Consider the following 15,756-nt stretch of genomic DNA (forward strand, 5'->3'; position numbering starts at 1 on the left):
TCTCTCTCTCTCTCTTGACGCAAGGCAGCCTCACGCGCACGCACGCGCGCCAAAATGTGTGAATGGACCTGGAAAAGCTGCTCGGTACTCTAAAATCCCCCATGACAACTCATTTCCTCGCGGTTGTGTGTGTGGGGGGGGTTCGGGACTCCGCTGGAGTCTTGTTTGGTCGCCTGTAATCGCCGGGTCCTGGTGCCAAACAAACCTCGCCAGATGGTCTCCAGAATGCACGGTCCCAGTTGTGCACATTCGTTAAAGCTTAGATATCACCTCTCTCTAACTCTCTCTCTCTCTTTCCCCCTGCGTTTCTTTCATTTATTGTCTTTCTGTCTCTCCCTCTGTCCCTCGAGTGTGCGTGTGTTTTTTTTTCTCTTTCTCCTGGAAACTAAAAATGTCTTGCGAGTTTTGGATGCTGTGCTCGTTATCGAAAACCCATCGCGCAGGTGGGGGGTGTGAGTTTGAAGTGATGTTGAACAGATCTGTGCACGGGGACAGAGCTGTTCCTCGGCGTGACCAACTCTTTAAAGGCATTCATTAGAGTCCGTCTCCCTTTCTTACGCGATTCGCCACACAAGCTTTACTCGGCTTATACTCTCACCCTCACAGACAGCCAAGGATGATGCGCATGTGAAAAAATATATATATACTGCAAAAACACCCACCACTGAGTGCCTATGCATGGAGGAGAAAGAGGGGAGGCAGCTGCCACTTCAAAGAGGAGAAAAAGACCAGATAAACTCATGGCATGCATGCACACTAATGCCAAGGCATCCCCGTGCGTCAGTCATATAGTAGGAGTGAGTGGTGGCAGCTGCTTATAGCTGGACTGGGTTATATATTACATGTTAAAAGTGTGCCTATCGAGGCTTTAAAGGTGGTGGGTGACAGTGCTGATGATTGAGGTGACTATCTTTGTCTTGTCTAATGAGAATTTAGAGTCTTTGTGCTTCCATGCTGTCTGGAGAGAACAGACCCGAGGCGAGAAACTCGTAAACCTTCCTGTGGTTTTATAGCAATGAAAAACGGCAGGGTGGGCTTCAATGAATGTTTTCTTCTTGAGTTTATTTTCCCTCCTGTCCATTGTAGGGGCATGATCGTTACTCTGAAAAAGTGGGGTGAGTGAACCCCACAGGGCGGGGTTTTTTTTTCTTCTTCCCCTCTTGCGCCTCCTCTTTCCTTCTCCTCTGGAGTTTTGAGTGGCCACCAGCCAGCTTTTGATTTAAGAAGCGTTTGTCTTTCCCGGGATGTGAAAAGAGGAGAAGGAGGGGGGGCCGTGGCTGTCGTACAACTAGTTGGTTTGAGGCGGGTTATTTTGGGCAAGTCTGTGCGCAGAGGCACCTCAAACGGAGAGAGGGAGCGAAAGAGAGCGCACGGCGCACAAGACCAGACGCAGGGAGGAGAGGGAGAAAGGCGCACAGATTTTCAGTGGCATTCAGCTGGTCAACCCGCACACTGGATGCGCGCAACAGATCTTTATGACAAAGGAGGACAGGCAGAAAGAAATCTGGATGCTTTTATGGAAATTAGTGCAACTTGAGCTTGTATTTAACAACCGAATGTTCTTTTTTTTCTCCTCCTTGCTCCGCGGAGAAAGAAATGCAGCTGCTGAATGAAGGAGCACAGCATTTAGTAAGTTAAAGCTGGAACTGACCTGCGCTGCATTTTGGAGCTATTTTTGGATCTGTTTTTTTTGGCTTCCACTAAAAATGAAGTCTGGAAAAATGAAAGGACTATTTCTGACAAGAATTTTGAAAGTTCTGGCTGTTTTGGCGCTGGCAACGCAACATGTTAACGGTAAGACGCTGAAATATCAGATTTATGAGGAGCAGAAGGTTGGAACCGTCATTGCCCGTTTGAAAGACGATGTCGCTGATGTTCTGGCTAAACTTCCGAGCTCAGTGTCGCTGCGCTTCAGAGCTATGCAAAGAGGGAGCTCGTCTTTCCTCACGGTGCGCGAACAGGACGGAGAAATCAGCATCAGGACCAAAATTGACCGTGAGAAACTCTGCGAAAAGAATCTCAACTGTTCCATTCAATTCGACGTGCTGACTCTACCCACTGAGCACCTGCAGCTGTTTCACGTCGAGGTGGAAATACTGGACATCAACGATAACGCACCCCAGTTCGCCCGAGCCGTCATCCCCATTGAGATCTCCGAGAGCGCGGCTGTGGGTGCGCGCATCCCCCTGGACAGCGCCACGGACCCCGATGTCGGGGAAAACTCACTGTACTCGTATGCCTTAGAGCCCAACAACAACTTCAAGATTGACATCCAGTCCAGAACTGACGGGGCTAAATACGCGGAACTGGTGGTGCTCAGGGAGCTGGATCGAGAGGTGCGCTCCGGTTATGAACTTCAATACACGGCCTCTGATAGGGGCGTTCCCCCCAGAACCGGTTCGACCCTCCTCAAAATTAGTGTTACCGATTCAAATGACAACAGCCCAATTTTTGAAAAGTCATCATATGTCATAAATCTCCCAGAAAATTCACCTGTTGGCACTCTGCTCATTGACTTAAACGCCACTGACGCGGATGACGGCACAAACGCCAAAATAGTCTACTCATTCAGCAGTCACGTGTCCCCCAAAATAATGGAGACGTTCAAAATTAACCCCGACAGCGGTCACCTGACCCTAATCAGGCGTGTGGACTATGAGGCCATTAACTCTTATGACATTGATGTCCAAGCGCAGGACATGGGTCCAAACTCCATGCCAGCACACTGCAAGATCCTGGTCAAAGTGGTCGACGTGAACGACAATAAACCAGATATTAGCATCAATCTCATGTCCTCTCAGGGGAATGGAGACGCAGCCTATATATCTGAGGCTTCTCCTCTGGACACCTTTGTAGCTTTGGTGAGGGTGGAGGACTTGGACTCTGCATTGAACGGAGAGGTAGAGTGTAAACTTCATGGTCAAGGATATTTCAAACTGCAGAGGACCTATGAGAACAACTACATGATTTTGACCAACGTGACTTTGGACCGAGAGAAGCGGTCAGAGTTCAGTCTGACGGTGGTGGCAGAGGACCGGGGGACCCCCAGTCTGTCCACCGTCAAACACTTCACTGTGCACGTAACCGATGAAAATGACAACCCACCACGTTTTGAGAAAGGTCGATATGAGATCTTCAAATCAGAGAACAATGCCCCCGGAGCATATCTGACCTCCATCATGGCCACTGACCCTGATCTAGACACCAATGGACAGGTGAGCTACTCCATCTTGGAGAACTCTGTTCATGGGAGTTCCATCTCCACCTACGTCACCATTGACCCCTCTAATGGTGCCATCTATGCACTGCGTACCTTTGATAGAGAGGATGTTAGTCGTATCTCCTTTGTTGTGCAAGCCAAAGATGCAGGGAAACCACCACTGCTCAGCAACGCCACAATTATTCTGAATATCCTGGATGAGAATGACAACCCTCCGGTCATTGTGGTACCCCAACTGTGGAACTTCACTGCTGATGTACCTGTGTTAAAGTTCACAGAGGCTGGAAACTTAGTGACTGTGGTCAGGGCGACTGATCGTGACACAGGGGTCAACGCTGAACTCATTTGCTCCATTGTCAGTGGCAACGAGGAGGGCTTCTTCACTATTGACCCAAGAACCTGTGAAATCAAAGCTAACGCCAGCCTGGAGAACTTCCCCCATGAGCACGCTGAGTTGACGGTTGTGGTCCGAGATCAAGGAAGAGAGAGCCTCAGTGCTAAGGCGGTGCTGAAAATCACATGGATCATGGAGAACCACGTCCCGGTGATGGACCAGGGCGAGTCTGCCCTAGATGTCTCCCTGATTATCATCATATCCCTTGGGGCCATCTGCGCCGTCCTCCTGGTAATCATGGTGGTGTTTGCCTCGCGCTGTAACCGGGAGAAGAAGGACACAAGACACTCCTACAACTGCCGTGTAGCCGAGTCGACCCACCAACATCACCCCAAGAAGCCCTCACGCCAGATCCACAAAGGTGACATCACCCTGGTCCCCACGGTGAACGGCACCCTGCCAATCAGAGCTCACCACCGCTCACCTTCAGCCACGCCTCCCATGGATCGAGCCCAGATGGGGAGCCGGCAGAATCACCACAGCCGCCAATCTCTTAACAGCCTAGTGACCATCTCATCCAATCACATTCCAGAGAGCTTCGCCCTAGAACTGGCACATGCAACTCCACCAGTGGAGGTGAGCAGACACACACACACACACAAACACACACACACACACACACACACACAGGCAAATTATTCTCAGAAATTTTAAATGTGGTCCCTCAGCCCCTTTCCAAATTTTCTCTCTCACTCACACACACACACACACACACTGAAACACACACACCATCCCTCTCATCCTCACACAGCTGTCTCTGTTTGAGCAAATTAACTCATCTCCATGTGTGACAGTGACTTAATCAACACTGCCCTGTAGTTCAAACTGACTCTCATTAAAACTGTTGATGATTATAGTTGTCTTTGTCTTTACCTTGTTTACACCCCGTCACCATTACCTTCATCATAACCACAACTCACCCCTCAGTCATATGTCTCCATATCAATCTAAAACCCTCCCTCCACCACCACCTTTTTTTTTTTTTTTTGGTTTTAACATCATCCATTTTGTCTCATCCATTTTTAACAGCCTCTCCATCATCCATTTTGTGTTTACTCATCCATTATTTTGTCTTCTGTGTTGTCTCTCTCCCTTTTTTTTTCTCCCCTCCTCAATTACCCATCTGTTGTTCACCCCCCCCCCCCCCCTTTTCTGTTTCTTTTTGTTTGTTTTATTTTGTTTTGTTTTTGTTATTTTTGGATGTAGCAAGTCTCACAGCTTCTGTCCATGCTCCATCAGGGCCAGTACCAGCCCAGACCCAGTTTCCGTGGCAACAAATACTCCCGCAGCTACAGGTAATTTACCCCATCCCTCAGACCCCTCCCCTCACAACTCCCCTAAAAGATTATCTTTTGTTTATGTTTTTAAAACCACTTGTTTTTCATTTGTGTATTACATGTTACAACAACCTGTTGTGAACTGTCAGTTGGTCAGTTACATGTAGATCATGGTTTAATGGCGTGTAAATGTATTCTTTTCATATTCCAGTTGTTATCACACCGATGTCATTCAGTTCAAAAGTATGCAACTCATTTGTCTGAATGTTACAACATGTTTTCTTGGTCCTCCTCCTCCTGAAAAAAGATTGGGCTCAGATTTTTTTAAGGTGTGCATCCATCATTACTTCCATCATAATATCCGGTTATGATCTCTCGATGATAGATTTATTGATGCCCCTAGTGGCCGTTGTGATAGATTTATTGAGAGGATCTACCTGCATGTAGGATTTATGGGCAGAGCCGTGTCTGGAGATTTGACAGATTCCAGAAGCAGCCTCAAGTTTTATATGATGGATTTATTTGTCATTAGTCTCTTCTAAGGACAGATTCAATAAGCCTTCCAAACAGAAGGCAGCTTTGTATTTGCAAAATATGAACTTGCAGCATTGTTATGCAAACACACCGCTGTATTATTTGTGACTGATTGATAAATATATGTGTGTAATCTAACCCACACAGGTATGCATTACAAGACATGGACAAGTTCAGCCTGAAGGACAGTGGCCGTGGGGACAGCGAGGCGGGGGACAGTGACTGTGACATGGGGCGGGAATCCCCCGTGGACAGGCTGCTGCTGGGGGAGGGCTTTTCTGACCTGATACACCTCGAAATGCACCATCGCCTCCACCCAGGTGAGCTTTCAGACATGTTCTGACTCGTGTCTCCTTCACCCTTAGCACCCTTACCTCATAACACTGCAACTTTTCTCCCACCCTCTCTCTCTCTCTGCGCCCCTTACCACGACTTGCCAAATCGATTCCACTCAGTTGAGTCACATACCTGACACCTTCTACAGCAGCAGCTCACACTAAAGTGTCACCCCAGCTTCGCAGCACAATCACACCTCAGCTTAGTCTTATCTCGAGAAAAGTTGTGAAGTTTAACTTTCCGATGGATTTTGTCTGGGCTTGATCGACTTTGGCCAAATTGAAATGACTCACATGATCCAAAAAAAAATAATCACACAGTTCTTATTCCTGAGCTGTTTTGCTTCGATTTTGAGAACAAACTTCGATGAACTAGAAGTGAATTGACCCGACCTCTCTTCCTCCAGACCACACCCAGCCACTCTAATGTAGCTCCCGCCTGACAAATTTCAGCACCACGGACAGCATCAGGGCATAAACCCATTATTTGTCTGTCCACCTGCCTATACAGCTACTCCATTCACCCTGTTGCTAACACAATCCCCATTGTACTCAGCCCCATTCTTCCACACAGCTCTCATTTCCACGCTCGTTATCACACTGAGAGAGGTTACAGTGCGTCTGGCTGTTTGTGTTACCGTGTGTGTGGTTGTGCGTGTGTGTGTTTGCGTGCGCGTGTGCGTTATCTGCCCCTAAGTTAGAGTCGTGTCTGTAAAATCCTCCCCGGAGCGGAGATGAGTCGCCTGTCACTCATCGGTATGCGTCTCAGTGTGCCGTTTTTTTTTTTTTTTTTCTCTCTTTCCTTTTTCTTTTCTTTCTCTTTTTTTCCCCCCGGTGAGTGACAGTGGTGCGCTTTCATGTCTGAACTGAGGAGAATTCATAGTAATTGCTTTTAGAATGATGTTATTCTCTCTCTCTCTCTTCCTCTCTCCCACTTACTCTGTCCCTCTCTCGCTCTCTCCTACATGCCTGAAAGGTTCTCAGCATCTCTCTCTCTCTCCCCCTCCCTTCTCTACCTGTTAATGTATTCTCTATCTTTATTGAGATGGATAAAGGGAGGGGTGGTGGACATGGACAGGCTTTCTTTATCTCCTTTTTTCTCCCTTCGAGAAAGACTTGGAGGTGTTGCGCCCCTCCTCCCTCCCCTTCCCTTCCTCTATCTTTTATGCTAATATAAAAAAAAAATGGGAGGGGAAGGAGATAATGGGCCGAGAGGGAGGATTATCCCTGTTTCTCTTCAATAGATTTAATTTGTTTAGATTTTTCTATTTAGATGGGCAAATGTGGCTATTCATGCTAGATATGATAAAAGAACTAAACAAGCAAATCCCTGCCTCGGCTGCGTAGTCGTGAGTTGCGGACATGCTTGACAAAGCAGTCAGATATTACATTAACATTTCCCCATAATGACATTTGGGTGGGATCTTGCAGTTATTAATTTATTTATCTAGTTCCCGTGAATGTTTTTATACCTGGCACAACTTGGATATTAGTGCCGCAAGCTGTAAATATCACCAATCTGTTCCTCCAAGCAGGAATTTGAAGAGATCAGGAGAGAAAAGTAACCGCAACCAAGCTGAGCTGTGATTTTGATATTAATGAAAGACCGGGGCACTCATATGAAATATTAAATAGGTATTGTACATGGAGTATTCATATGCTAACAGAATCAGACATGGTTTGTCATACTCAGCAGCATCCCTGCCCTTATTTCATGCCAAACAAACCCCCCCCCCCCAAAAAAAAACTTTGACCTTCTGCTGAACTGTGTATCTCTTCAAAGATAACACTACCTGCACCGCTGCACAGCAGTCTCTGGGTGTATGACTTGTATTATTCAAGTATATTGACATTTTACATACCACAGCAACAATGTTTTCAACAAAGCCCAATTCTGTCTAAGGAGTTTTGAACATCTGAAGTATCTTGAGTTGTTTTGTTTTGCAGTTATTTTCAGTTTTTCTTTCTATTTATTATTCTCTATAGTCTATACAGTGTATATACAAGCGTATAAAAGGTTTCTGCATCTGTTTCTGGACCTGCGTCTGACTCTTTTCTTTGTCTCTCTTCTTTCCTGTAGCAATGAGACTGTGCACGGATGAATGTCGCGTCCTGGGACACTCTGACCAGTGCTGGATGCCCCCCCTCTCCTCCCCCGCTTCCTCTGCTGACTACCGCAACAACATGTACATCCCCGGGGAGGAGTCCTCCCAACAGCCCCAAATCGACGATGACCAATCCTCCGTTGACTCGGAGCGCCGCAAGAGCTTCTCCACTTTTGGAAAGGAGTCTGGGAACGAAGAGGCAGGGGCCGGGGGAGATGTCGCCGGAGGAGGCGGTGATGCCTGTGCAGCTGGAGGAGGGGCTGGATCCCTCCTCACAGAGATGAACTCTGTGTTCCAGCGGCTCCTCCCCCCTAATATAGACTCGTACGCAGAGTGCACTGAAACAAGCCCGCCCTCGTCCTCATCAACCACTGAGAGAGGAAGCGGCCGTGGTGGCAACATTGCTGGTAACCACAGTAACAATGCCGTTCCTCAGGACAACCGGAGAGGGTTGCTGCCAGGTGGGAAAGGTCCCGCGTACCCTCCAGGTGTGGCTGCATGGGCGGCCAATACCCACTATCTAAATCCCGGAAGTGGATCCGTAGGAACCAACCATGTTTCCTCCTCCTCCTCCTCTTCTTCCTCCCCCTCCACCTCCACTTCTGCCTCCACCAACGGACAGCCGCCACACCTGAAATGGCTACCAGCCATGGAGGAAATCCCAGAGAATTACGAGGAAGACGATTTTGAAGGCGTCTTCCATCAGGGTCAGGGTGGCAAACGCAGCGAGAGCCGCCATGAGGCCGGCATGGATGCTAGTGAGCTGGTCCACGAGATCAACAAACTGCTGCAGGACGTCAGACAGAACTAAAGCAAGAAAGAGAGCATGGTTTCCCGTTTCACCACATTCTGGCAAATTTGCTTGTTCTTTGTGCCAACATATATAAACTTGATGACTGTTTCTTGTTCACTGTAATGCTTGTCTTGTTTATTTTACCAAATATCCTCTTTTCCTGCTCGGTGCTGAGAGACTCGCAGAGAAAAAGTAAAAACACGGCACTGAAGTTTGTGATTGAGGTGACTTAAAGGCATCAATGAGAGCGCTCGAAGAACAGATTGCTCAGTTGTTATTACAGCCCCTCCGAAAGTTGCTTGAATGAGTGATTTCAAACGGAAATCCACCGACAAAAACTGTACTCTTTCTTCATTTGTAATGTTTACAGCAGCGTGAACAGACTCCGCGGGGAGAAACCAACAGTTGTGTGATCTAATTTCTGCTTTTACAGTGTACGATATTGTACAGTGTGTGTGGAAAAAGGCAAACTCACTTGAATATTGTGCTATGTCTTCTGTTTTGTTATTATGGAATGTAACTGTACAATTTGACCTTTGTATTTTAAAAATACACTCTTTTTTACTTCTATATATTTATATGTGTCCATGTATGTTTGTACAGAAAAAGAAAACAAATGTCTATTTTTTATATTTGTCACTGCATGTCTTAATATCACTTGATGTGTCTCTTTCCCTCTGCCCTGTTTATTTTATAAAACAACTGTATTTAATTTTGTTATTGAATGTGTGTGTGCGTATTCAAAGTAATCACATTCCAATGCAGTTCCATGTTGGAAGTTGGTTTTGTATGGTAACACTGTGACCATTGGATGATAAATAAAGTGGAGGGATTCATAACAGGTTATGTCTGAAAAGACACTTCTTTCAGTCATTTTATGACCCCCTTGATTCATTTTTCTTATTTTCCTCACTGAGTGTGTCCATTTGCCCCCCCTGTCTCTTAGCACCCCCTAATGTCCAGCATCAGAACTGCAGCACCCTCTGCACGCACATTCTAAATGGGCTTTGCGCTTTCTCGGCAAACCCCTCTTCGAGGCTCATTATGCCACAGTTCACATGCGTGACTCTGCTAATAAACACACCATTAGCTATGAATTTATTCTCAAATGATCTCTTTAGATTAAAATGCATTTAGGCGTTAATTTAGTTTCAGAGTGGGGATTCTCTGTCTCAGTGTCTCATCATCCATGAAAGCATCAGGTTTATGGTAAATACACTGTGCAAATGAACAGCATCCGATAATAGCTGCACATGATGCCTGATATTAAAAGCATGATATCGTACACAGCAGCCATATGCACTCCTAACACAATTAAATAGAAAGTGAGGTGTGAGCCCCTCCCGTCACCTCCCGTCATTCTCTCTGCTGGTGATCATGAGGGCTTAACTTAGGGATGACACACTCATGAGCACAAGGAAGGCATACGCCTTACCCACGCAGAGTCAAGGGAAAATATAACATTGAGTTTAAAAGAGAGAACATTCAACAACTAAGGCTAAATGAAGCAATTAACCTCATGAGACAGAGCTTTAACAAGGTAAAGGTTAGAATTTGCATACACACACACACACACACACAACCCCAAAACAGACACAAACATTCACAAGACCACACACTCTTATAGACACTTATGAGACATACAGTAGAATGGCAGGCACACGTACACTTCAAAACACACACACACACACACACACACACACACACACAGTCCCTCTCGCGCACGTGCAAACACTTAATAATGAGCTCATTTGTCTTCATGATTAAAGAGGCCAAGCCTCAATAAACAACAAGTATTGGCTGCGTGTGAGTGAAGAGCCTAAAGCATGCTAGGTGCTAAATTAGCTTAGCCCACTGTAAATCAAACTAGCAGAGCAGTACTTCACTAATATCCCGTGCTAATGCTCTATGCTAATGGTTATTTATGAGGTATTAGTCATGCGATGCTGTAGGCTTTGAATGGCTTTTAAAGAACAGTTTGACATTTTGCTAAAAATGTGTTTGAAATTTGTTAGCGAGATGAAGCTACATCCTTAGCTTAGCATAAAGACTGGAAACAGGTAGCTTAGCTTTGTTCAAAGGTAGCAAAAACCAGAGTGGACTACATAAAGCTCACTACTGTAATTAATTAAAAAGGTTATATCTTGGATATCAGGTTCGCTGTTTCCCCATTTCCACTGTTTATGCTATGCTAAGCTAAGCAAGCCGGCTCCTAGCTGTAACTTCATATATAATGGACCCCAGTGAGTGGGGTATCAATCTTCTCGACAAGACTCGCTGAACTCAGTTAAGTTCATACAAAACAATATAAACCTGTTTAATATGAGATCATTCAAATTTCACAAAGTAGCATAAGCAGGATGTATTTCACCAAGTGTGTGTCATTTCAAAATTAGACTGGTAATATATGATGGATGATCTTTATCAACTGGAAATTTCTTTGGCATAGGGTAATAGTGTGTGTAATAGAAGAAAAAAAAAAAAAACACACCGGGTGAAAGATCCGGTCGTGCTCATTTATTACCACTCACATAATTAATTTTTACACAAATATAACAGAGGCACTGATATGATGCTGAAATATGAACTCCATCATATTAGTGTCTTAGCATTAATATCTTGTCAGTCTCACTCGTCCTTTTCGCTCACGTTCATCCTCAAACCTGCTCTCTTTCATCTCCATCTTCTCTCCTTCCCCCCCTCCCCTGCATACCTCCATATCTCACTCTCATCTTCTGGCTATTTCTGTCTGTCCATCTGTCTGTTTGACACACACACACACACACACACACACCCATAAATATTCTCCCTCACACACAAACACACTCCCAGCAGTATTCTCAGCTCATATCACAGCCCCATGTCCCAGTAGACATTATAATTTCTCCTCTCTACTTCGTCTCATCTCAGCTCATCTAATCGCCGTTTGATTCCTCCCTAATCATTATTTTGCTAATTGTTTTCTTATTTATTGTCACAGAGGCACAAGTATGAAGTCACACCTACCGCAGCATTGCTTATTTGCTTGTTTCAGACAAACCCTGAGAATCCAAACAAACTCCCTCCTAATCTCTTTTAGTATGTTTGTTTCTATCACAGGAAATTAAGAAGATGAAGGCCTGTGTTATGCAGGGTTATTGGGTCTGCTCACATGAAGTCAGCTCTTATCTGAAGTCAAACACACCACCGTGACCCTTGGTACACACACACACACACATGTGCAACACTAGTGTCAGCCAAAACAGGATATTGGCAAGCCTGTAATGTAAACACAACTCAGGTTTTGTGTATACCACAAGTCATTGTGATAAAACTGCCATGATGGAATGCCTTATATGTCTCATATCTTATTGTTTAAATAACTACATACATATTAAGGTGGTCCAGGTCTGTTGTAAAGCCTTACTTGTCGACTGACCTGCCAATCCTTTTGAAGGAGAACGTATGCATAGATTAATGGCAAGTGCAGCCTGAGAAACTGAATTGTTAGACCTCAACAGCTTGGAGGGAAAGAAAAGTGACAGATGATGGTTTGGATAGATCTGTGGTTCTCAAACTTCTTATGTCAAAAACTTTGACGCCCACCTAAAAAGGCTCACTCGCTATATTGACAGTAAACAGCAAGGCAGGCAATCTTCATATTACCGACGTGACTGTCATATTTGTTTGATGGGCATCACATTTCCCTCTCTTCTTTTGTTTTCCTGTCAGAAATCTGTCTTTCTTATAATTCTGTGTTGTCTGCAAGGCTGTTGTCAGAACTTAAGAAAGTCATAACACTGACACTAACCCCCAAATGGGGTCCCTGGGAACCCCAAAAATCAAGTACAAGAAACAGTTCCTTCAAAATGACTGAAAGAGTGCCCCTATAATCACCCTGATAGCGCGTGTGAAATTGGGTCCCCTGGGACACCAGTATACAGTTTTTTTTAAGCACAAATTAAAGCAGAAACAATGACATGAAGTCATTCAGAACAAATTGACTGAGAGAGTCAAGAAAAATTGGAATGATAAAAGGATGAAAGGACCCACGAGACGTGACAAAAAGTATACCTCTGGGGTCCGCAGGTGCTCTAGCTGGTAGAATTAATGGTAAAAGTGTTCATTATCTGAATTTTTCATGTTTTATTTTTTCAATTAAATCAGTGTCTTCCAACCTTTTTCACTTATTACAGCAAAGCATATTTGTGTCCTCTCTTCACAGGTCAGGGCTCACTGTATTTTTGCACATGAGGAGTTCAAAACCAAAGACTGCTCTCTCCTCTCAAGTTGTTTAATTGAAATGATTTGTAGAGGTACAAAGAGAACGCAAGAAAAATCTAATATTTGCATAATATGTCTTATTCTTTTAATCATCTTGTGACAGGTTCCCTAATTAAAGATCATCCGTAGCATTCAGTTACATTTTCTGGAAATTGTGTTTGGAGGACCGAAGTGAGTGTCACACTTTAGAAATTGCGATCATGTATTTGTAAAAAGCCGCTTTCTTTGTCACACGGAGCTTCTCCACAGCAGACATTTTGACTTGTGGGAACAGGAAAGGCACAGGTGTCACTAATGACACTGACGAGAGCTGCTCGTTGCAGTAATTAGCCGGCTTATTAGCTACACCTGGGTTTGATAAGTCAAAATGTCTGCTTCGTTAAAGGCGCGCGCAACTTCCAATACGTTTCTGTTTCTGTCCACATTTTCCAACATGTTTCCCTCCACGTCTGTACACTTACTTTCAAGTTCAAGTTCAAGCCAACTTTATTGTCAATGCTGCTATATGTACAGGACATACAGAGTATTGAAATATCGTTTCCCTCTTATCCCGTGCAAACAGCATAAACATGACATATAAAATATAAGTAAAAGATGTAAAAAAATAAAATAAAATAATACAAATCTAAAAATCTAAAAATATTTACAAGCTAAAGACATCCGTGTGGCAATATGGCACAGTGTAATGTAAACAGAATTATCAGTATAGTATATGTATGGCTATATGGCAGTATGGACAGAATAAACAGTAAATTCAAGAAAAGAAATATGTAACAGTTGGCTGTGCAGTGCAGAGTATTAGTATTATTATTATAAGTTTTTTCAAGTGTTTTAGAGTCTGTAAAGTGGCGGCTGCCATTTGGTGTGTGCATCGGGGTCAGCAGTGACTTACTAATATAATATATTTTCATGTTTTTTTAATACAAAACACATATTCAGACATTTTTACAATATACTTAAAAGATTATTGCACATGCACAACTTAATATTGAATGAACCATGTATAATTTGACTATGAAGCTATTAGAAAATGATTTGTCCAGCAGATGGCACTGTGGGACCTGTCTTCCCACAAGAGCTCACAGCAACACTCAGGCCTCAAGATACTGCCACCCTGTCAACAAGGGCTGCTGGAGAGAGAGAGAGAGAGAGAGAGAGAGAGAGAGAGAGAGAGAGAGAAGGCTCACTCATTTTGTCATTCTAATTGCATTTTGGTTTATGCATCTACAGGTTTCTGTCTCCTTTCATTTTATGCTGCTTGAAGTGAAATTTAGTTTTTTTTTTTTCTCCTGTTTTGTTTGCTGTGAGTAATATGTGTGAAACCTGAGTGCGTTGTTTTGTTTGCGTGCAGCTTGTGCTACGCATTTGTGGGTGTGTTAGTGTGGCTCTTTGCTTGTTGGTTGTGTTTGTGTGACGGTGTGTGTGTGTGTGTTGTGGTTGGGGTTGTTGGGTGTTTGTGTAACTCTCACCCTCTATTATACCTCCTTCTGGCTTGCCATTTGAATTGGCGCGTGCGCCCTTGCTCGACGCTGCTCTCTCTCTCTCGCTCTCTCTCTCTCTCCCTCTCTGTCTCTCTCCTCTCTCTCCCTCTCTGTCTCTCTGTCTGTCTCTCTCTGTCTCTCTGTCTCTCTCTGTCTCTCTCTCTCTCTCTCTCTTTGGACAATTGGATTAGTGCAGAGTGATAGAGACTAAAGACAGAATCTCACTGCTGCAGCCAGTAGCTTGGCCTCATGCCACATCATATAGACACACACCACATGAATGCCATGTGCATGCACACACACACACGCGACACGCCACTGCTGTCATTCTACCCCGAAGCTAGCTAGTTTGATATCCAGATGGCTTAAATACTGCATGTGTATAGGCACTCACACTGGTCTGTGTGTGTGTGTGTGTGTGGAACTGGAGACTGCTTTGTTGTGTTTTGTGACTTTTTAAAGGGTCGAATGTAAATTATGCAAAAGTTATAATGTATTAGAAAGACAGAATAATGAGGGTGAGGATAGGATTTGAGGCAGGTTCAGGTTGTATTTTAACTGGGAGGAAATGCATAAAGAGCAAAGAGGTTCTTTCATCTGTCTTTCTGAAAACGTGAACATGTTCCTGGGGTTCACCATCCATATTTTAAGACAAATCAGAATCTTCTACAGCGGCCGCTGTTAAAATTTTAATCCTACGTGATTTTAAAATAACTGAAGATTAAATTGTTATTTGAAAAAAAACCTACAGCTCCTATGATTTATCAGCATGGGCTAACTTGCCATCTTCCCCTTACTAACGTCAACTTTTTAGTTGGAGTCTGCAGTCTAAAAAAATGTCTGCTATTTTTACAGCCACGGCCACTCGACTACCCTCAGTATGTCAAGTTGGTGACACTTAACCTGCCATGGTCTTGTGGGAAATTGTGCATTAAAGGCAGCTCAAAAGAGACATGAAAAAAATATTCTACATTTTGCAAAATAAGGTCATTCTTTTTCTTATGGAGAATTAGATGAGAAAATTGACACTGCTTGCATGCCTGAGCACTACATGGAGCTACATGTAGCGCCACAACCTGATTAGCCTTACCAGTATAAAGACTGTAAGCATGTGGAACGAAGAGCAGCACCTCTGAAACACTATTAAACATGCTGGGTTTTATTTTTACCTGTACACGGTCGGAAATAATATGATATATTGTATTGACTGTTTTTTAGTAGGGTAATTTACACTTACAAAAAAACTTACAAAGTCCAGTATCACTTCTATTGTCTATACCACTGAGATTTCTTTCAAAATACAGTAAATATCTTTGAAAATAGTTGCTAAAAACATAAAAAAGATATGTGAAAA

At 44.0% G+C, this 15,756-nt stretch overlaps 1 protein-coding gene across 2 annotated transcripts; it reads left to right on the forward strand.

Moving 5' to 3' along the window:
• Positions 1-1,234: 1,234 nt before the first annotated feature.
• On the forward strand, positions 1,235-9,501 carry pcdh18a (protocadherin 18a). 2 transcript variants are annotated; one of them, XM_010741806.3, is made up of 4 exons: positions 1,235-4,190; positions 4,821-4,909; positions 5,573-5,745; positions 7,841-9,501. In XM_010741806.3, the coding sequence occupies exons 1-4, from the start codon at positions 1,707-1,709 to the stop codon at positions 8,674-8,676; spliced, it is 3,582 nt and encodes a 1,193-aa protein (XP_010740108.3). In that variant the 5' UTR covers positions 1,235-1,706; the 3' UTR covers positions 8,677-9,501. The 2 variants fall into 2 exon arrangements, with proteins under 2 accessions (XP_010740108.3, XP_010740109.3); XM_010741807.3 differs by having other exon boundaries at positions 1,236-4,190; positions 4,854-4,909.
• The last annotated feature ends 6,255 nt before the right edge of the window (positions 9,502-15,756 follow it).

Source organism: Larimichthys crocea, chromosome X, assembly GCF_000972845.2.
Source record: "Larimichthys crocea isolate SSNF chromosome X, L_crocea_2.0, whole genome shotgun sequence".
NCBI lineage: Eukaryota > Metazoa > Chordata > Actinopteri > Sciaenidae > Larimichthys > Larimichthys crocea.